The sequence below is a fragment of the Gracilinanus agilis genome, chromosome 3 (genome assembly GCF_016433145.1).
Source record: "Gracilinanus agilis isolate LMUSP501 chromosome 3, AgileGrace, whole genome shotgun sequence".
Lineage (NCBI taxonomy): Eukaryota > Metazoa > Chordata > Mammalia > Didelphimorphia > Didelphidae > Gracilinanus > Gracilinanus agilis.
In genome coordinates this window covers 40,047,348-40,069,951 of record NC_058132.1, presented here as the reverse complement: position 1 = coordinate 40,069,951, position 22,604 = coordinate 40,047,348, and the positions used below count along the sequence as shown (strand labels likewise).

Genomic DNA, 22,604 nt, shown 5'->3' with positions numbered 1-22,604 from the left:
GGGCTGCCGCCCGAAGCCTTGCCAGCCTGGGCGCCGCCAGCCAGGGCAGGGCACGAAAAGAGGATGCCCCCCGCCTGGGGGGCGACCCCCACTGCTGTTCTGGGGCCGGGGGAGCCGCCGCCGCTGCTGGGGGCCAGAGGTACAAGGCTTCCAGAGCGAATTCGGAGCCCCGGGCACGGAGCCGCAGGGTAAGTGCCCCAGGCCCGAGGGGGCGCGTCTGGGCACGCGAGGGGGAGTCGCGGCGGCTAGCGGGCAGGGCAGGGCGGTAGCGAAGGGGGGCTCTGGGCGGAGTGGGCGGGGAGCACTGCTCCTCCTCCCCCTCTTTCTTTTTCATCTTCTTCCTCCTCCCCCACTCTTCCCCTCCGAGTACCTATCCATCCCCCTTCGGTCAGCCTCCCTGCTCATCTTCGGGGCTCCCGGAGCGGGAGATAGGGCGCTGACCCTAATTTTTCGCCCACCCGCGGTCTTGGAAAGAGGCGCTGGCTCTCCCCACCCCCCTCACCCCTCCACCCCATCGCCGCCTGCCAGCCGAGAGGTTTTGCCTCCTGGAGCTTCGGATCCCCACCACCGTTGGCCCCCGCGGGAACTTTCCCCCGGGGTTCCATTGACTGGAGGGAGCCCCCGGAACGTACGAGAGTGCTCAGGCTGCCCCCGTGATACTTCGCCCGAGGAAAGGAGGCCGCGGACATCTCTTTTGGCTGTGGCTCTTCGGGAAGAGAGCCCCAGGCCTCCTGCCCCGGTCAGCTTCCCCAGCGGGAGCCACCGCCCCCTCGGGGCACCCAAGCCCAGGCTCCGGAGCAGCGCCCTTGATGCAAACCTGGACGGGGGCGGTGCTAACCCACGCCCTCCTGGGCGCCCCAGCGTTCGCATTGGAGGGAGGCGTCCCCAGAGGAGGGCTGGAAAAAGCGGGAGGGGGCGACAGCTGCCACTAGCATGGGGCTGTGGCGGTAGGGACTGCGGGGACCTTGCACCAGCTGGACTAGGCAGCTGGGCTTGGCCATGGCCGGGTGGAAAGGTAAAGGAAATGTATTCATGGGGTTGGAGATACTAGAAATCAGATCGGGATTTAATTGAGGGGGCGGGGGGGGGATAAAAATAGAAGGGGGCCGCCTTCAATGGTCCAAAGGGCAGGAGAGCCCCAGAACGATCCCTCAGTCCTGGTCAGAGATTGTTCTTCTCAAAGAAAAGACGAATTCTCATGGGCAACACTTCACTGCCGCCCCCTTCCCACCACATCCTCTTGACATTCAATAGCAGAAGAGATAGAAAGCAGACCTTTAAGAGAACCTCTGGGTCTGGGTCAGAGACTTGGAATGCCATAGGAACCCTTTTAAATTCATACCCCCCCCAAGTCCTCTTTGTTGCAATAAGCCTCTAGTCTGCCTATTCATTGGCCTCCAGGAATGTGACCTAAGAGATATTGGCCCCACCCCCGAATTCAGAGTTGTGTTCTTAAAGGTTTGGGTGTCTCTCTTTCTGTGCCCGCAGCCCAAGGATCCCCCTAGACCTGAGCACAGCAGCAATTCCCTGGGATTCACTTTGGGGTGGGAGGAGAGAAAGAGGCCATCAGGCTGGGGTAGCGAAAAGGAGCAATAACAACAATACCAGTGCAAGACTTCTAAGCTGTACCAGGAGGGTTTAGGCTGGGCATAAAGGAAAAAAAAAAATCTTCCCAGGGCAGCTAGGTGTCACAGTGGCTGGAGTCGGGAGGACCTGGGTTCAAATGTGGCCTCAGACCCTTCCTAGCTGGGCCAGTCACCTCCTTGCCTTTTGTCCCTCCCTTCTGTCTTAAGATTTGAAGATAAGATGGTAAGGATTTCAAAACAAAACAAAACAAAACAAAACATTTCCCCATCAGAAAAAGAATATGAGATACCTAACTGTCAAAGAGGAAACCTAGGATCCTATATTTAGATTCTGGGAAGAGGACTATAGAACCTATCCAGGCTAACCCTCCTAGATTATATACATCAGTCTAAGTAAGACTCAGGAAGATTAAGGAACCTGGACACACACAGTTGATAAAAATCAGAATCTCAGGGTTGAAACTCCAAGGCTAACTGAACTGTTCTAGTGGATCAGTAGTTTTTTCTGGAGGATTTTAACCAGAAGTGGGCTAGATTGGAAAGAATAATTTTTTGATGGTTAACACTGTGGGAAGACAAGAGCCCCAATACACTATTCTGTCTGTAGTTTTTGGATCATTTGTATCCAGTTAGCTTAGCCTCAGGTCCATAGGCAATGTCTCCAGCGAGGGCTGGCCTGGAGACCTAGAACCCTCCTTAACCCCCAAACTTCACCCTTGAATTCCATGTATATTTACAGTTTCCCAAAACTGAAATTGCCAGTTTTCTGCCAAAATTCTCCACCCTCTCCACCTGGATAGGACAGAGCCACACTTAGCTTATACTTCAAATGCAGATTTTCATTGCCTTTTCCAATTTGTGTGATTTGGGGTAAGTCAATGAAATCTCTCAGTTCCTTCATCTGTTTCAATAAGGAGAGTGGGTTGGACTACTTGATTCTGAAGTTTCTCTCCCCTTTAAATTTATGATCCATTAAGTCCCATTGGGTACAGAGCCCTGTTTGCCTTAGGATTATCTTTCAGTCTTGAGTACATTCTGAGCTGGTAACATTTTTCTTATTGTTGTTCAGTCATTTTTTCAGTCATATTGGATTTGTCATGATGACATTTGAGGTTTTCTTGGCAAAGATTCTGAAGTAGTTTGCCATTACCTTCTCCATCTCATTTTATAGATGAGAAAACTGAGGCAAATAGGGTGAAGTGACTTGTCCAGGGTCATGCAACAGACCATATTTGAACTCAGGAAGATAAAACTTCCTGACTTGTCACTTTTTTTTAAGTGAGTTTTTTTTTAAGCTCTTTCTTTAAAAAAAAAAATTTCTTAAGACCTTTTGTCTTAGAATCAATACTGTATATTGGTTCTAAGGCATAAGAGCAGTAAGGGATAGGCAATAGGGGTTAAGTGACTTGCCCAGAAACACCCAGCTAGGAAGTGTTGGAGGCCAGATTTGAACCTAGGACCTCTGTCTAACTTGTAAAGTGATGCTTTGGGCAGATAGGTGGTACTGTGGATAGAGCACTAGACCTCAAGTCAGGAAGATTCATCTTCCTGACTTCAAATCTAGTCTCAGATGCCTACCAGCTGTGTGACCCTGGGTAGGTCAACTTTACCCTGTTTGCCTCAGTTTCCTCATCTGTAAAAATGAACTGGATAAGGAAATGGCAAATTACTCTAGTATCTTTGCCCAAAAAAAAAAAAAAAAAACCCAATTGGGATTCAAAAGAGTGGACCTGACTGAACAAGACAACAAAAAGGGTTCTGGAATACCACAGATCCTTTAAGGGGACTGTTGGTAAATTGCAAGGGGTCCCCTAAATTGGATGGGAGAAAATCCCCTATCCAGGCTTCCATACCAGTTCTCTGGATTTTTCTCTACTCCTGCATGAGTACCTCCCCATTCCCCCTTTTCAACTTGCCACATGTTGTATTCTCCCATTAGAATGTAAGTTCCTTGAGGGCAGGAACTGGATTTCTGCTCTTTAAGTGCTGGATGACTTGACTAAGCCCCAACTGAAATTCAGCGCGTCCTTTGATTATAAATATAGATCACAAAATATTATTCGGAGAAGGGATTCTTAGGCTTCAGTAGGCTGCCAAAGGGGTCCACCAGGAAGTCCCTTGCTCTAAGGATAAGAGAAAGCGATCTACGTAGGAAAGACTCATATGTGTGTCCATCTAAGCGTTTAATGAGTGTTTATTGAAGCCGGGTTATGCAGTACCTAATGACTGGACTTGAGTTCAGAATCCTACCTCGGACTGTGCAAGGCTACTCAAGATCTCCATCCATCAACTCGGCTCCAAACTAAGGATGCTAAGAGCACCCACCTCACAGGGCTGTTATGAGGATCAAAATTAGATCGCATCTGTAAAGCCTGGGGTAAATCTTGAAAGGAATATAGCCATGATATTATCGTTAGTGAACAAATGAATCTCGGGATCCTCCCCCAGGTTCTTGGGAGGATGAATCTGGAAGATACTGAGCCTGGAAGTGCTTTGTGAACTGTCAGAATCCCTTTGAGGGTGAAGGATGCTGATCATTATCTTTCTCTGACATGGGGGATCTGTGCTTAGTGGTGGCCAGTAGGCAGGACGGCCCTGGAGCTGCTGACTCCCATTGGGCCAGCTGTTGCTCAGTTCTGCTTAGTGACTGGACTGACTAGGGGGCACCTTTAGGGATACATCAGCCCCACTGACCCAAACAATCCAGAGACCTCCAGCTTTTCTACCTCTTAGTCTGAATTAAGGAAAGCCTTGTGTTACTGTCATAAAATGGATTTGGGAGCATCCTGGCCATTGGGACTCGGAGCAAAAAGGGAAGTTTGTCATCCTGAGCTCCCGTCCCTCCACCTGGCTCTCATCTTCCTCTCCCTCCTTCTTGCTTTATCAAAACTACCTACCTGTCAGTCTTTGTTTCCATCACATTCATTGTCCAATATATCCCTTCCACCACTGAGATGGTAACAAAGATTTAAAAAGAAAAAGAGTGGGGGTAGCTAGGTAGCTCAATGGATAGAGAGCCAGGCTCTAGGCAGGAGGTCCTGGGTTCAAATATGACTTCAGACACTTCCTAGCTGTGCAACCGTGGACAAGCCACTTAAGCCCAGTTGTCTAGCCATTATTACTCTTCTCCTTGAAACCAATACTTAATATTGATTCTAAGACTGAGGGTGAGGGTGAAGGAGAGAGAGAGAGAGAGAGAGAGAGAGAGAGAGAGAGAGAGAGAGAGAGAGAGAAAGAATGAGAATGAATGAGAATGTTTCAGAGCAAAGAGCAGTTCAGAAAAAAAGAATTAACATGTTAAACCAGTGTAGTATTCCACATCCATAGGCTCCCACCCTCCTGTGAAAGGAGGGAGATTCATTTTCTTAACGTTTTTTAGGTCAAAACTTGGTCAGTGTGACTCTGCGTCACTCGGCTTGGTTTCTTTCCATTTGTGTTGTTATAATCCCCAGGTATATTGTTTTCCTGGTTCTTCTCTCTTTGTCAATTCATATACATCTCCCCCTGGTGCCCTAATTTTCTCATATTCCTTATTTCTAATAGTCAGAAGTAGTCCATTATATCTGTATACCCCTTGTCTTGTTTCCTATAAGTGCCCTTCACATACCATCTCTTCCCTTTAAATTGACCTATTGCCTCTTTGCCCTGGCTGGTGCCCATGCCAGGAATGTCGTTCAATCATTTTCAGTCACCTCCAACTCTTTGCGACCCCAATTGGGGTTTTCTTGGCAAGGATCCTGGTGTGGTTTGCCATTTCCTTCTCCAGCTCATTTGACAGATCAGGAAATTGTGGCAAATGGAGTTTAGTGACTTGCCCTGGGTCACACAGCTAGAAAGTGGCTCAGGCCAGATTTGAGCTGAGGTCTCTATGACTCCAGACCCAGCACTCCATCTGCTGTACCACCTAGTTGCCCCACCAGTGAGATTACCTCTTTGCACTGGCTGCACCCCACACCTGGGGTAACTTCCTGGAAACAGTGACTCCTTTCAAAGCATAGCCCAGTCTCCGTCTCCTCCGTAATGTCTTTCCTGATTCCACGGTCCCCGGAACCTCATTGTCATTTTTCTTTCCATCCCACTTTAAATTACTTTTATTACCTTTTTATGTTACTTAAATTACTCTATTGCTTTTTATAAATTTACTTATGTGAAACTCCAGCCTTCTAGTAAAAGGTACCTCCTGGCATAGTGCCATATACAAAATAGGCGCTGAATAAAGAGAGTGGAATGAAGTGGAAGAATTTGACAAACACTCACACTGGGGTGAAAATGACTGAGGAGGTCAGAGTTTCCCAGGGACATTAGCATTTTTAAAAATCTTTACCTTCTGTCTTAAAATTGATGCTAAACATCAGTTCCAAGGCAGAAGAGTAGCAAGGGCTAGGCGATTGGGGTTAAATGACTTGTCCAGGATCATATAGCTAAGAAGTGTCTGAGGCCAGATTTGCACCCAGGACCTTCTGTCTCCAGGCTTGGCTTTCTATCTCTTGGCCACCTCAGATATTAGCATTTCATCCCACACTAGACTCAAATCCTTAAGCCCAAAGAGCAGAAATTGAATTGTGGAATTAAACTGCCTGTGGGAAGTTTCTGTGTAAGTCAGCCATATTCCTTCCTGGTCCTTTCTCCCCCTTCTCCCACTCTTTCATCTTTCCTTCCACTCCTGACCACACACTGACACTAGAGAGTTTATAGAAGGAAGAATTTTAGACTCCAGTCTCTTGCCTTCCACTTGGCTGATCATCTTGCTTTATAGACCTCCTAGGAGAACCCCATTAGCCTGGGAGCACCTTAAGGGCAGGAGACTGTCTTCTGCCCTTCCCTGTGTGCACCTAACTTAACACAATGGCTGGCCCATTGTAGGAGCATAATAAATGCTTATTGACTAACTGAAGAGTGGTGAGGAAGGTACTTGTCCTTGAAATGGTCCCCAAGACCAGGAGAATGCTCAAGGCAAGAGAGGGGGCATAGCCTAAAGCTGAGGCAGATCCTAGAGAAGAAAAGATGCAGCAGGTTGTCCCATGTAAGCTCTCTGTCCTAACCAGTTCTGCAATCCTGGGAAATGTGGAAGGGGGTGCATATGTGTTTGTGTTGATGTCTGAACAAGGTAGGTGGCAGAGGGACAGAGGAGAAGACATACCACTTTCCCCACCATCTCCTCAAGGAAACCTAGAGACGGATGCTGAGTTCTGCCTTTCCAGCAGAGCACAGATTTAAAGTTAGAATACCTGACTCTGCTCTTTTATTACCTATATGAACTAGTACAAGTCATTTAACCCTTCTGGGCCTCAGTTTTCTCCTCTAGGGCTAGGATCCCTTCCAGTTCAAAAATCTTATGATTCTTCTGATTATGAAACTACCCTGAAGTCACTTAGAAGCAAAGCTGTGGGTCTGAAAGAGAAGACACAGAGAGAAAAAAGATAAAGAAAGAGAGAAAAGAGAGACAGAGGAAGGGGGAGAGAGAGATAGGAGAGAGAGGGAAAAAAGAAAGAGGAAGGGGAAATTGAGAAAGACAGAGAGAGAGAGAGAGAGAGAGAGAGAGAAAACATGTGTGCATGTGAATGTGTGTGTGCTTGCAGCTGAGGTGTCTAGGTACATCCAGGAGTGTGAATCAGTGCTGTCTGTGTGTGAGCCCTTCATCAGAGAGGAAACCACTCCTTACTTCTACAATCATTCCTCCTCTTCATCCCTGCCATCTCCGTTTGGGCTCTTGCCTCTCCTGAGCTTGATGAGAAGAAAGGACAGTGTCTCTTAGACCATTTCTCTCCCACTGCCAATAGCTGACCATCTCTAGGTCCTCGACCTCAGGAAATTACAGAATCCTTCAGACAAGTGATCCATTCCCAGGCAGACAAGATGTTCCCAGGATGTATTGGGATTTGGAAAATCTCTGAGCAGATACCACTTGGAGGCAGGGGCTAAGAGATCCTTGGTAAGATCTGGTAATTAATGGTGGGATGGACAGCAGAGTGGCATGGGTTTGTCCCAGAGGGCAGCAGGGCAGGGATGAAAAAAGAAAGGAGTTGCCTCTACTTAGCCTTCTTTTCTTTTCCCTACTCGACTCTGTGGCTGTGTGGTAGAGGTGGGTCCATTCAGTTGACCAAGGAAAGTATTTTAAGTACTTAGGGAAAAGGTTCTGGATGAAACCAGAGAGGATGGGCTAAGAGGAACAGAAAGTAGGAGAGAGCCTTAGGCTGAGAGATGCCTTTGTGTATTGTCAGTCTCTGGAGTTAAATGGAGAGAAGCTGGATTGGGAGTGTCGAGCTGAGAATTAAAGGTAGGAGAGTCAGGCTACGTGGAGAGAGGGGCTGCCTTGAGAGATTTAATGCCAAATGGCCAAATGAGGTAATAAGGTTAGGTGGAGAAGGGTACATTTGAAGGTTTTAAGCTAGATGGAGAAGATCTGTTGAGGATGCCAGACTAGATGGGAAAGGGCTGGGGGCCAAGGCCAAGATCTTGGAATAGATAGTAAGGGGCAGGTCTAGGGGCCCTGTGCTTGGTGTGAATGACCCAAGTTGGTAGTATTGAGGGCTATGAGCTGAAATATGGACCTACAAGAAGGATAGTTGTGGAGGTTTCAGGCTGAGCACGGGGAACAGGGTTGTCGGTTCTGAATTTGGTACAAGAGGTATGGACCAGAGTTTTGGGCCAGGTATAGGAGACAGGATGGGGGACTTTTAATTAGGTCAAGGGGGGCTTGGCATGAGGGGTAGGACTGGGGCTCTCAGCTTGGTGCAAGAGGGACAGATTGGAGGTCTCAGGCTGGGCATGAAGAGCAGGACTGGGACTCTGAGCTTGGTCCAAGAGGGACAGTTTGGAAGTCTCGGGCTGGGCAAAGGAGATAGGATTGGGAGTTTTGAGTTGGGTCAAGGGGAAAAGATTGGACGTTTCAGATTGGGTGTGAGGAACAGGACTCGGGGTTCTGAGCTTGGTGCAAAGGGGATAGTTTGGAGGTTTAAGGCTGGGCATGAGGGGCTGTTGAGGACCTCAAGCTAGTTTTAGAGGAGTGAGGTCAGAAGTTTCAGGCCCAGCACAAAGGAGAGCAGCACAGGGGACAGGAGGCCGAGCTGAGAATGCTCAGTAGGTCCTGGGGCCGGGCCAGAGTGCTCACCCTCTCTCCATCTCCACAGGTCCCTTCGCCCGTTGTCCATGATGCCTGGGACCAGCCCTCTGTGAGGGGCGCTGCTCTTCACCTGGGGCCCTCGGGCTCCACTGGAGGATGTCCGTGCTGCCCCTAGCCCTCTGTCCGTCCATCTGTCCCCATCCAGCTCCATTGGGCCCGAGGCCCGGCCCTTGCCCTGCACCATGAAGGATGAGGACAGGCTGCACAATAATGCTGTGGCCTGGCTGGCTTGCGCCGGGGTCTCGCTGCTGGCCAACGCGTGGGGCATCCTGAGTGTCAGCGCCAAGCAGAAAAAATGGAAGCCCCTGGAGTTCCTCCTGTGCACGCTGGCCGGCACCCACATGCTCAACATCGCCATCCCCATCACGATGTATGCGGTGGTGCAGCTCCGGCGTCAGCATTCTGACTACGAGTGGAACGAGGGTCTCTGCAAGGTCTTTGTGTCCACCTTCTACACTCTCACTCTGGTCACCTGCTTCTCAGTCACCTCTCTGTCCTACCATCGCATGTGGATGGTCCGATGGCCAGTCAACTACCGGTGAGTCTGGGCGGAGGACCAAAGATTTAGGGCAAGAAGGGATCTCAGGGACCGGGTAGTCCAAACTTTTGGTTTTACAGATCAGGAAACTGAGTCCCGTGGAGGTGAAGTGACTTGCCTTAGGTCCCACACTTAATGTGTCAGAGGTGGGATTTGAACTCAGGTTTTCCAGAGTCCCTGGTTTAGACCTTTCTACGCTATTCCATGTTATCTCTTTAGATGTAGAACGTATGCAGATGTAGAAAAAGGAGCTTTTTCCGTATGTCATTTTACAGATGAGGAAAGGAGGTCTAGATATGAGAAGTGACTTATCCGGTGTCAGGCAGCTCAATATGGGCAGATTCAGGGGCAGCTGGGTGGCTCAGTGGATAGAGCACCAAGCCTAGGGAGGGGAGGTCCTGGGTTCAGATCTGGTCCTAGACACTTCCTAGCGATGTGACCTTAGACTAGTCACTTAATCCCCTTTGCCTCACCTTTGCCATTCTGTCTTAGAATTGATACTAAGGCAGAAAGAAAGGGTTTAAAATAAAAAATTCTGACGGATTCAGGACAACTTCCTTTCTATTCCATGGAAGTGTATATACATGTGTAGGGGAATGTGTTGGAAGATGTAGACCTCGGAGATTATAATCACCAGCCTTGGCCCTGGAGAATTGAAGGATAATAGCATCCCGGACCTAGGCTGGAAGGGACCCCAGTGGCCATATAGTACAACCCTCTCATTTTACAGATGAAGAAACTGCAGCAGCACGGGTGGGACTTGAACTCAGGTCCCCCAATTCCAGAGCTATTGCTTTATCCATTTCTCTCTTTCAATTGCACAGATGAGGGACTATGGATGTGGATTATTACAGATGCTGTCAGACATAGTTGATGAGTTCATTGGTTTTATGGACTCCGATTTTTTCCTCCTTTTTCTTGCTCTTTATCCAAGAGTGGATTCTCCTAGCAGGTGAGGAGAGCATTGTCCAAAGGGGGAAATTAATATTTGGTAATTGAGAGACATTGAATTTTTTTTTAAACTATATAAGATTCAAGTCTCCCTACAATGTATGTTCATTTCTAGACAAGTCACTTCCTCCAAACCTGTTTCCTCATCCACAAAATGATAATGATATTTGAAATATCACACAATGTAGAAAGAAAGTTATTTGTAAACTGGACTGGCTACCTGTCCTTATGGTATAGGTGTCCTAGGAGATCGTGTTAGACTTGGAATCAGGAAAATCTGAATTCAAGTTCTACCTCAGATGCTTATTAGTTGTGTGAATCTGAGTAAGTCACTTTTTCTGTGTTTGTCTCTGATTGGAGATAATAATATGGAGATTCCATATTAATATAGAATAAATGGAGATAATAATAATAACATCTACCTCCCAAGGCTGTTGTAGGGATAAAGTGAGATAATCTATAAGTTGTCATCTAATTTTTTTTATTTAAATTGAATTTTAGTTTTGTTTAGTTTAATTTAAATTTAAGTTTAAAGTGCTATATTAGTGCTAATTATTATTGTCGTCATCTTAGAATGTGACATAGCTAGAAGAGACTTTGCACATTCCCTATGGCCAGTCTGGATCCTTGTCCAGGGAGGGCCTCACAGAACGAGTGACTCAGGGCTGGGTGGAGGACAGAATCTCTCTTAATGAGGCCCCTTCACCCATGGAATTAGCTTAAGGCGTGGGAAGAAACCTGAGGATCTGTTAGGGAGTGCGGGGAAGTATTGGCAGGGAGGTTTGTACCCATCCCCCTTCCGTTCCTTAGACTGACCCCCAACTCAGTCACAGATCACAGAGGGGTCCCAATGGCTATACCTGAAGGGGCCACAGAATAGGAAAGTGGATAGCCATCCCAGATGGGTGCCATCCCCATGCAGCTGGGGGTTGCTGGGTTGTCTGTTTTCCTAAATGAAAGTAAATAAAAAAGGCTTGTGTTTAGGGGCAAAGAGCCCTGTTCTTTGGGTTTAGCAAGGGCAAGGAGGAAAATGGTGATGGAGATGGTCGTTGGCTGAGCCCCACTTTTTCCCTAAACTCATGCCTCCTTTCCTGGACCACCTGCCCAGTTTAAGATGGATGGCCCAAGAGAGCAACAGATTATGTTCATGGGGACAGTTTCTGCTCTTAACCTTAATGACTTCTTTCCTTTAAATTTTTTGGCTACTGTCTTCATTAGGTACTCTTAGCACATCAAAAATTAAAAGAAAATAAAATATCTAAGTCTAATCCAGTGATAAAATGTTCCTGTGTTTATTCTTGCCCACAGAACTCATTTGAGAAGTTCTTGACCCTTTTGTTTTATGCCATCTACCTCTAATGAAGAGTTAAGTTAACAAACCAGGCCCCGTTGTCTAATTAACTGATGGGTGGTGAACATTAGCCGTATACAGCGAGAGCTCTGACCTACATAGGGAAACATCTGCACTGTCTGGAAGCCTCTAACTGGTGTCTGTGTGCTTGCCCACTCCTAGCTCCACTAAGGATCCTGGGAGGCGGACGCCCAGCCCACCTCACCCCTCCAGCTGTTGGGTAGAGAGAGGGAGGATGAGAGGAGTCACACCTTTCCTCCTCTGGTCCCATACTTTGATGAGACCGAGTAAAACCCATTTGAAGCAAGATCTAGTCACTGTCAGAAGGCTGAAGGAGCTTGGGAAAATCTTTTGGAGCAGCAGATATGGCAAGGGACCCTTCCTTTCAGGCTCAGAGTAGGATCAGGGGAGAGAAAAGAGAGAGCTTTTTCTTCTTGGCATCCTGGATCCTCTTCTTGCCAGGAGGAAGAGATGGGCACATCCCAAGTTCTTTCAGATGGAAGAAAGCACAGACATTTCATCCCATCCCCAAGAAAGAAAGGATTGGGTAGAGGGTAGATTTAGCCACATTTAATGCCAGGAATGCTTTTTGTGGTTAATGAACGGGATTGCATGGACCATTTCAGGGAAAGTTATGACATACTGAGAAAATTATTGGAGGGGCAGTTAAGTGGCACATGGATAGAGTCTGGAGTTGAAGAACCTGGGTGCAAATCTGGTCTCAGACACTTCTAGCTGTGTGGCTCTGGGCAAGTCACTTAAACCCCATTTGCCTAGCCTTTGCCCCTCGGTCTTAGACTTGTTACAAAAGGGTTAACAGATTATTGGTCCAGGGGACCTTAATTCTTGTTCCAATTTCACCACTGTATAAGCCTTGGGCAAATTGTTCTCAATTTCCTCCTTTATAAAATGAAAGGCTTGAATGAAGTGAGTTCTGGGATCCCAGGAACTTCATAGCTCTATAACTGTGGGCAAATCATTTTATCTCCTGGAGTCTCCGTCTCCTCATCAGTAAAATGAGGATAATGGTACTCCTGCCTCCTATTTCACAGCATCAGGAGGAGCCAGTTTTGGAGAAGCCATTAACCTCCTATATAACTATGAGCTCATGGTCTTATTCCTGCTCTAATATTCTTGGATCTCACCACAAAGGGGCTGGTGTGGACCTAGCTATGAACTAATGACAGAGATCTGAAGATCATTGACGGCTCATTTACCCCCTCCCCATTTTACAGAGAAGTAACCTGAGGCAAAGAAAGGATACTCCCATCATTGTTCCAGATCTAAAAGGGACCTCAGAAACCATCTAGTTCACCCCTCCTAGGTTCCTAGGTGGGTTTTATCATCTCTCATCCCTCTAGGACTGTTCTCTATTTCACCTCATTTTACTGAGGAGAAAACTGGGCCCTAGAGAGATTGTGACTTGCCCAAGTCACTCAGATAGTACATGACAGAGGCAAAATTTGAACCTAAGGCCTCTAACTCCAAATCCAGATTTTTTCCACAAGATTTCTCACTTCTAAAAGGATCATAAAGGGATGGCAGAATTTCAAAAAGTCATTCTAGATGTCCTCCAATGTCAAAGATCGGGGTGGAAATATTTTGTAAACTCAACTCACTCTTGGGCCATGGGGCTAAAGACTTAGGTCTGGTTGAGGGTGGGAAAGAGGAAAGACTTGGGTCTTCTTTTGGGCCAGGGGATGAGCTAGGACCTGGGCACGTCCCCTGGCCCTCAGGAGAGCCCGTGAGTGAGCAACGTGATACTCTTCCCGGCAGGCTGAGCAACACCAAGAAGCAGGCGGTGCACACGGTGATGGGCATATGGATGGTGTCTTTCATCCTGTCCACCCTCCCTGCTGTGGGCTGGCACGACACCACCGAACGCTTCTACGCCCACGACTGCCGCTTCATCGTCACCGAGATCGGGCTGGGCTTCGGCGTGTGCTTCTTGCTACTCATAGGAGGCAGCGTGGCCATGGGAGTGGTCTGCACCGCCATCACGCTCTTCCAGACCCTCTCCCTCCAGACCGGCCACAACCTGGACCGCAACAAGTTCAATGTGCCAACCATCGTGGTGGAGGACGCCCAGGGCAAGCGCCGCTCTTCCATCGATGGTTCTGAGCCCATCAAGACCTCCCTGCAGATCACGTACCTGGTGGCCGGCATTGTCTTCATTTATGACTGCCTCATGGGCTTCCCGGTGCTGGTGAGCTGGGAAATGGGGGATGGAAGGAAGGTGGGGCTGCCATCTTTGTCCCCTTGAGACATGGAGGCTGTAGGGTGGGATGGAGTCTCTTGGTCCTTCAAGCTATCCCTTTCCCTCTAGGCCAGAGCTCAGAATTAAAAACATAGAACAACACATACAGGCTACCCCAAAAAAGTCTTATTAAGGTCTGAAACTCTACCCCATACCTAGGTTTTGTTACGAATAATATTGATATAGATCAGTGATTCCCAAAGTGGGCGCCGCCGCCCCCTGGTGGGTACTGCAGCGATCCAGGGAGGCGGTAATGGCCACAGGTGCATTTATCTTTCCTATTAAAATTTTAAAAAATTAATTTCCAGGGCTCTAAGTAATATTTTTTCTGGAAAGGGAGCAGTAGGGCAAAAAAGTTTGGGAACCATTGATATAGATGGATATATTCAAAATATTTAATAGTTTATTTAAAGCCATATTGGTAATTAAGAAGGCCACATGCCTGCTAGGATCTAATTCAAATACCCCGCCATGACCTCTGCCCACCTGGCTTGTTCCGCAGGAAAGAGAGCGTACCAATCCCAATCTCCCTATTTAAGCTTCTGTTTACGTTGTCTTACTTCACCACGTAAGAGCAGGAAGCCCATTGAATCATGGGAAATGTAGTTCTCAGGTCCCCTAAGTGTCCATAGGAAGTTTATATCATGGATCTTGATACTAAGACCAAAGACCCCAAATTTCCACTAACACAGTTTGTAAAGGAAACCAGATATGTTGAAATAGAGTTATCGAAATATTTCTAGAAGAAAACAGGCCCATGGATACTTAGTGACTTCATTGGTTCTCTATAATCTTAATAATAATTTACATTTATGAACCATGTTAAAGATCATTGTTGAATTTTAAAGTTAAGAAAGGCCCTTGGAAGCCTTTTAGTCCAACCCCTTCATTTTTACAGGGGGGGAAATTGAGACCTGGTTGGCTTACTTTATGACTTTTAGTCCAATCCCTTCATTTTTACAGAGAGGGAAATTGAGACCTGGTTGGCTTACTTTATGACTTTTAGTCCAACCCCTTCTACAGAGGGGGAAATTGAGACCTGGTTGGCTTACCTGGGTCACACCAGGATCACACATTTGGAGCAAAAAAGGACCTTAGGAGTCTATCTAGATGAGCTCCATTTTTGAGCCCCAGAGAGATGAGCCCATTTGCCCAGGGCGACTGAAGAAATTAGTGGCAGATTTGGGGTGTTGAGGGGGTTGGGGTTGGCACAAAATGACCTCTGAGATCCCTCCTGATTCTGGGATACCCTGGTCCAATGCCGTAGAAAACAGGAGAACTTGGAGTAGAAAACTTGGAGAAAACAGGGAGATCGAGCCTGGGTTTTATTTTAAAGGAGTCAGAGAGAGAGCCGATTCCTAGAGAAGAGGATGTGTTTAAAATGGCACAACTCGCTGCTAATGGCCTCTGTTGGAGATTTATCTCCAGGAAAGAGATGAGAGGCTCTTATGCATTAAGGGGAAGGGATGAACCACAAACCTCATCCTGCTTCAGAGGGAGATGGTGTCCCCTTCTCCCAGTCCTTGGCAAGGTCCAGGAAGGAGCTTGCTCACCGCCTTGGGTGGGGGTGGCCTGGGGTGAAGGGCACAGGACCACAGAGGCCGACCTCCACCTGTCTGCCTCAGTCAGTCTCTCCATCAGCTTGGCAGCCCAGGCCCAGCCTCTGTCCCCTGCGTTGACTGAGCAGCAGGGAAGTGTTGGAGTGGTCTAGATGAGCCGATTTTAGCTTCTGTCATCTTGAATAAATCAGTGGCGCCAGCTCCAGGAAAAGTCAATTACTTATACACACACAGAAAAGTGCAGAACTTAGATTTGGAATTAGAAAGGGCCTTGGAAGCAATCTAGTCCAACCCCTTTGTTTTACAGAAGGGGAAACTGAGGTCTAGAGGTTAAGCGACTTAGGTGGGTCACGCAGGAGTAAAAAGGACCTTACAGGGGGCAGCTGGGTAGCTCAGTGTTGGACAGAGCTCTCCCACTGAGAGGGGTCCAGAATGCCCACTGTCAGGATAGGATGTCGGGGTAGCTGGTGTATGGAGCCAAACCCAACCCCTCCCACTGGAGAACTAGACTGGCCAGAGATATAATGACCTTCTTGTCTTTCCTATTAGAACGGAATCTCCTTGAGAAGGGGAGCTCTTTCATCCTTTGTACTTGCACCCTCAAAGCTTAGCACAATGCCTGATGTAAGTCTAACTCTTGGTGACCCCGCAGACCACGGGACAGCAGGCCCTTCTGTCCCCCACTATCTCCCCTAGTCTATCTAAGCTCTTAACCTGGCACATAGTAGGTGCTAAATAAATACTTGTTAATTTTTCATATCCATTATGACCAATGAGCTTAACCCGTGCAAAGGAACTCAGAGAGTTCCTAGCCCCACTGGGTTCTGATAGAAACTGATTTATTTATTTAGAAGTGGGGCTAATATCTGACATAAGACGTAGGCCAATGGGCTAGAGTGAGGCAAAGATGGGGAGCCAGGGAAGAAAGAGGGAACCTGGGCGGAGAACTAGTATGTGTGTATATATATATATATTTTTTTAAATAAAAATACCTCTACATGCAATTTTTCTAAAGCTCACACAGTGTTTTCCTTTTTTTAAAAATGGATTACTCCAATCAATTTAAAAATGGAATATTAAGTATATTTAAATCTGGGCACCCATCTGCACTTATTTTTTTTTTTTTTCAAAAAGGAAGGTAAAAACATCGAGCTGAAATATGCTGCCAGGATGGTGACTTTCAGAAAGTGTCTTTGAGCAGACCCAGGCAACTCAGTCTTGTTTTGAAAAAAAAAAAATCAAGATTTAAAAAATTTTATATTTTAATTTTTTTCCAGATTACATGTTGATATAATTTTTAATATTCATTTCTTGACATTTTTCAATCTATGTTCTCTCCCTCTCTCCCACTCCTCCCCCTGCTAAAATTTAAGTTTCTAAGTTTTAAAAAGTAGGACATACCTTTTGTTATAAGGGATGGCTCTCTAGGAGAAAAGAAGGAAGGAAAGAAAAATGTATTAAGTGTTCAATATTTTACAAATATCTCACTTAATCTTCACAATAGTCCTGGGAGGTAGGTACTATTTTTATCCCCATTTTACAGTTGAGGAAACTGAGGCAAACAGACATTAAAGTAATTTACTTGGGCAGAGTCATAGAGCTAGTTAGTATCTGAGAAATGATTTAAACTCAGATTTTCCTGATCCCATGTCCATTGCTCTACCCATTTGGCCACCTAGCTGCCTCTAAAGGAGAAGAGATAGAAGAGGAAATCTAGATGATATAAAAATAAAATCTCTCAATAAAATTTTATTAAAAAAAAAGATGAAGATCTTTGGCAATCAAAGTTTAGCCAGCTGATGGCTCTGGGTCTGTGTCTGGGAGAGAATATATTTAAGAGAAGGTATAATGGAACCAGGAATTCTAGTTCCAGCTTGGCCAAAAATCCACCCATGTGATCTCGAGCAAAGATTTGCCTGTCTTGTGCCTTGGTTTCCCCATTGCTAAGCTGCTAAGAATTGTTGGTTTGGAGCAGAAAAAGGGTCAGGTTTTGCTATGCTCCCCTTGGAAACTCCACCTCTACTAGTGGAGATGGCAGCCCATCCAACAACACAGAGAAATTAAATAGAAAGGCATTGTTTGTCCTTTGTTTTGAAGAGGGCCAGTGGCATCATAGGATGGAGTAGACCTAAGGGAGACAAGAGTTTAGCAAAGAAAGTCGAAGGTAGTTAGGAAGGGGTCCGCTGTTGACTGAGAAAGTACATTCCTGGCAGAGGGAATGCACCATATTTCCGTTGCAAAAGAACGGAGGTGGGAGATGAATTTCCATGGTGGTAGGTGGTAGTAGTTGCAGAGGGAGAGGCTCAAGCATCTGGTGGGAAGGACCAGGAAAACCCTCCTGCAGAAGGTAGTTCTTGAGCTGAGTCTTGAAGAGACAGCCAGAGAGTTTCTAAGAGGTGGAGGCAAGAAAGAAGAGAACGCTCCAGGCACAGGGGATAGAATCTTCATACATCCACCATGTTCCTCTCTGTGGCCCTCTGGATAGTAATTACATTTAATTCTTGAGAAACTGTGATGTTTTATGACTCCGAGACATAAAGCCACATGGAGAGAATAGCGGCATTAGAAAGATGGACCATTGCTTCATATCGTGAAGTCTGGGGTCAGGAAAAGAACTTTGCAGATGCCCAAAGGCAATCCATCTGGATCTTGTTAGCACTGAGGAACAGCCCAAGGGAGGTGGCTTGAGTGCCTGGCTGACGGATGGAGAAAAGGATGGAATATTTCTGGCTGTCTTGGACCCGAAGATTGCTGTGGCCTCCCCTGCTTGCTTCCATGTCACCCCCCAGCGGAGGACTCTCTCCATCCATCAGACCCTGCAGCAAGTTGACTAGTGAGAGTCCATCTTTGTCCTCGCCACCAGGGAGGCAACCCTGGTTCCCTCTTCCCTAGGCCAGATGCCCCACGCATGGAAACAGCTCAGTGGATGGAGAGCCAGGTCTTGAGGCGGGGTTCAGATCTGGCCTCAGACACTTCCTGGCTGGGTGACCCTGGGCAAGTCACTGAGCCCCCCCATTGGTAGCCCTTACAGCTCTTCTGCGTTGGAACCGATAGGCAGTATGGATTCCAAGACAGATGTGTGAGGGTTAAAAAAGAAAGATGCCCCACTCTCCAAAGCCCCAACTTAGGGAGAGCAGCCAGCCACGGGGACACACCAGCCACGGGAACTCTGGACCAGCCTTCTTCCTAGGGACCCCCAGAGCGAGTGCCAAAGGATAACCAGTGATCAATGGCCAGATGTTTATTCAGTGCCTACGATGTGCTCAGCTCGGTTCCTTGGCTGCGCACCAAGTGATGCAGAGATAAATAATTAGGAAAAATTAAATGGCAATAAAGCTTCATGAGAGACAGATGCATGGATTTAGAGATGGAAGATATTGTAGAGTTTATTTAGTCTGGGGCAGCTAGGTAGCACAGTGGATTGAGGGCCAAGCCAGGAGATGGGGAGGTCCTGGGTTCAAATCTGTCCTCAGACACTTCCTAGCTATGTGACCCTGGGCCAGTCACTTAACCCCCGTTGCCTAACCCTTACTAGACAGCAAGGATTTTAAAAGAAAAAAAGAATTTCATGTGATCTGAGCCCCTTATTTTATAGATGATACCCAGCTGGAAATGACTTGCCCAAAGTCACACAGGTATTGAAGTTGGGTAGCTGGAATTTTAACCCAGATCCTTAAACTCCAAAACCAACACTCTTTGTTGTAGCATGATGCCTCTGTCCTATGGGCACTTGTGATGAATCTTACAAATAAGTAGACTGGGAAGGGAGCTAGTGTTGAGAAAATAGCTCCAAATTTTGAGTGAGAAGGTGTGAGTTCAAATTCTGCCTCTGCCTCTTACTGCTTAAGCAAGTTCTGGCAAAGTTTTAGTTTCCTTCTTGTCTCCCTCATTAGATTGTGAGCTCTTTGAAGGCAGGGACTATCTTTTACCTTTATATTTTCAGTGCCTAGCACACAGTAGGTGCTTAATAAGTGCTTGTGGAGGGGCAGCACAGTGGCTCAAAGGATAGAGAACCAGGTCTGGACATGGAAGGACTTGGGTTCCAATTTGGCTTCGGACACTTCCTGGCTGTCTGACCCTGGGCAAGTCACTTAACCCCATTTGCCATGACTCTTCTGCCAGTCTTCTAAGACAAAAATGTAAAGGTTTAAAAAAAAATAAACGCCTCGTGGACTGACTGACTCCTCTAAAATGAGGAATTGGAGCGGGTCATCTCTTAGACCCTTGCCAGCTCTAATATTCGGTTGTTTTGCCCACGAAGCTGACCCCAGCTCATTCTTTAGCCCTGAAATCAATCCCGGGGAATCCCATGCTCGGTTTCTTTCCTGGAAGAGAGGAGAATTGGACTGGAGAAGTCCATCCACTGCCCTTTGGACCCTTTGGGTAGCCTATTTGGTTCTCCCACTTAAAAGCCCCCTTTGGCAAAGCACTCGAGATCTCCATCATCAGTACCGTTAACCATCCGAGCATCAGCTTCTTCATCTCTAAAATGAAAGGGATGGGAGGAGAAGATGCAGGCTGGGGACTCTTGGAGTTCACAATCCCATCATTCCTGAAGGAATAGAGAAGTTTACTTGTGAACTTGGGTGGCTGGAATTGTACCACCTACGTACAGTTCTCCCGGAGATCTCAAAGCACTGCCATTTTCGTGATCTCAGGGCTGAGGACTAAAAAGAAAAGTAAAAGACTGTCCTTACCCTTGGACAGCTTCCAGCCTAACGAATAAGACAACCTTGCAAAAGACTGAGGACAAAAAGCGATAACGATATTCTCTTTAGGCATTGGAAATACAAAGAGAAAAATAAAACACTCACTTCTCTCAGAGAGCTTCCATTCTTTTGTGGATTTATATACATGTAAGTAAATACTAAGCAAATGTAGGATGGCTGGAGATCCCCAAAGGGAAAATATATTTTTTTTATTGTATATATTTTTTCAAAATGTCCCAAAGCAGTTTGTATATTTCTAAAATATACAAAATATTTCTCATGTATTTTAAGTAAACAAAACATTTTGCATATATTTTTTAAGTATATAAACACATTTTATAAATTTTTAAGTGTATAAAAATATTTTGTCCCTCTTTCGAAACGTACAAAAAATTTTGTCCAATTTTTAAGATTACATGAAAATAGTCTGTCTATTTCCTGGAATGTATGAAAAATATTTTGTGTATACTAAATAAACATTTTTTTCCATTTTTTTAAGCACAAAAATATTTTTCTTACTTTTTAAATGTATGAAAAATATTTTGAAATGTACAAAACTATTTTGTCTTTTAAAAAAATGAAAATTCTTAAAACCAAAATATTTTGACTATTTTTGGAACTAGATGAAAAACATTTGTTTATTTTGGAAAGAGATGAAAAAATATTTTGTCAAGTTTTTGAAGCAGACAAAAATATTTAATCTATTTTTTAAAAAAATATGAATGATGTTTTTCTTTAATATAGGCAAAATATTTTTTAGAAATAGATAAACCATTTTGTCTGCTTTTTTATTACTCAAAAAATATTCTATTTTTTTAAAAATAGGCAGAATATTTTGGGTATTTTTGGAAAATATTTTGTATTTTTTTTAACATGCTGAAAAATTCACCACCCCTACTCCAGAACAGATGATATTCTCTCATTTGCTTTAGAGGTTGGAACATTAGATGCTTTTTGGGTTTTTGTGTAGAGGGGGGTACCAGGTTGCATTCTGAAGGGACCTGGGGTTCTGTGGAGTAGAGGAGTTTGCATTTCCCACCCCCCAGAGACAATTGGGAGCCACTGAGGTTTTTTGAGCAGAGCAGTGACCACCTGAGAACCGTGCTTTGGGAATGTTGCTTTTTCTGGCTGTTTCCTGGGCCGGGCCACTGAAGATTTCCCTATGTCACAGGTGGTGAGCTTCACCAGCCTCAAGTCAGACACCTCCTACACCTGGATGGCTCTGTGCATGCTGTGGTGCTCAGTGGTCCAGTCCCTCCTCCTGCCCCTCTTCCTGTGGGCCTGCGACCGCTACCGGGCTGACATCAAGGCCGTCTGGGAAAAGTGTGTGGCCCTCATGTCCAATGATGAAACAGATGAAGGTGAGCACCGGGACTCCGGGGGAGCCGGGGGGGAGCCTGGAAGTCACAGAGCTAGAATTGGGACTGCAGAGGCCATCTCCTGTTTTATAGATGGGGAAACCGAGGCCCCAGGAGAGGAAGTAGCATCCTCCTACATTTTACAGAGAGGGAAATGGAGACCCAGAGAGGGGAAAGATCCCAGATCTAGAGGGAGAAGGGTCCTCAGAGGCCATCTAGGCCAACCTTTTCATTTGACAGGTGGGGATACTGAGGCCCAGGGAGACGTGATGTAGAATTATGCATCCAGTGCTAGAAGGGACCTCAGAGGTCTTTTAGGTGAACAGATAGTAACTATCAGAGGTGGATTTGATTTCCAGGTTCTGTCTCATATCTGACCCTACTTCTTATAAATCACCTCCTGACTTAGTGTCCTGAAGCAGAAACATCTACCCCGCCGCCATTTTATCCCCACAAGTGACTGGATAACCACTGGTTGGGGATACTCTAACCCAGTGGTTCCCAAAGTTTTTTGGCCTACTGCCCCCTTTCCAGAAAAAATATTCCTTAGCCCCCTGGAAATTAATTTTTTTTAAATTTTAATAGCAATTAATGGGAAAGATAAATGCACCTGTGGCCATCACCGCCCACCTGGGTCACTGCAGCACCCACCAGGGGGCGGGGGCGCCCACTTTGGGAATCACTGCTCTAGAGGGACTTGTTGGATAAGTAAAATTGCATGAAATAGCCTCAAATTCTTTGTGTGATGATAAGCTCCAAACCCCCTCTGGGCTTTCCTTAATCCCCAGAAGATGTAAGAAGGAAAAATTTAGGTATTTATCGATATATATTAAAATATGTGGCCGCCAGGAATCAACAATTTAGGTTGATTCCGTAATTAAATCAGACCCAAGTCAGCATCGGGTTGAAGAGTTTATTTACAGTCTGGTAGGTAATAAGTAGGAATAAAGAGAAAAAGGAGAGGCTAGTCCAGGCCAAAGGCCTGGACGGAGAGAGAGGAAGGTTATAAAGCTTAATAATGAAGCTGTAAGCCACAAGGCCCAACAGCCAGATAGGCAGAGTTTAGAATTGGCCCAGCTAGGCCAAGGAAGTCAGCCTAACTTAGCCACATGACAATACAGAGCGTAAGCTGTCTGTGGTCTCAGGAGATGCTTCTTCTTCCAGTTCGAGAT

General features: G+C 46.1%; 1 protein-coding gene across 1 annotated transcript in view; it reads left to right on the top strand.

Annotated features, from left to right (window-relative positions):
• The first annotated feature begins 8,891 nt into the window (after positions 1-8,891).
• The window catches only part of GPR153 (G protein-coupled receptor 153), a 20,370-nt gene continuing 6,657 nt past the window's right edge, over positions 8,892-22,604 (top strand). The window contains exons 1-4 of the mRNA XM_044668658.1: positions 8,892-9,247; positions 13,326-13,755; positions 21,246-21,435; positions 22,221-22,225. Coding sequence (XP_044524593.1) covers positions 8,892-9,247; positions 13,326-13,755; positions 21,246-21,435; positions 22,221-22,225 — 981 coding nt within the window. The remainder of the gene's footprint in view (positions 9,248-13,325; positions 13,756-21,245; positions 21,436-22,220; positions 22,226-22,604) is intronic.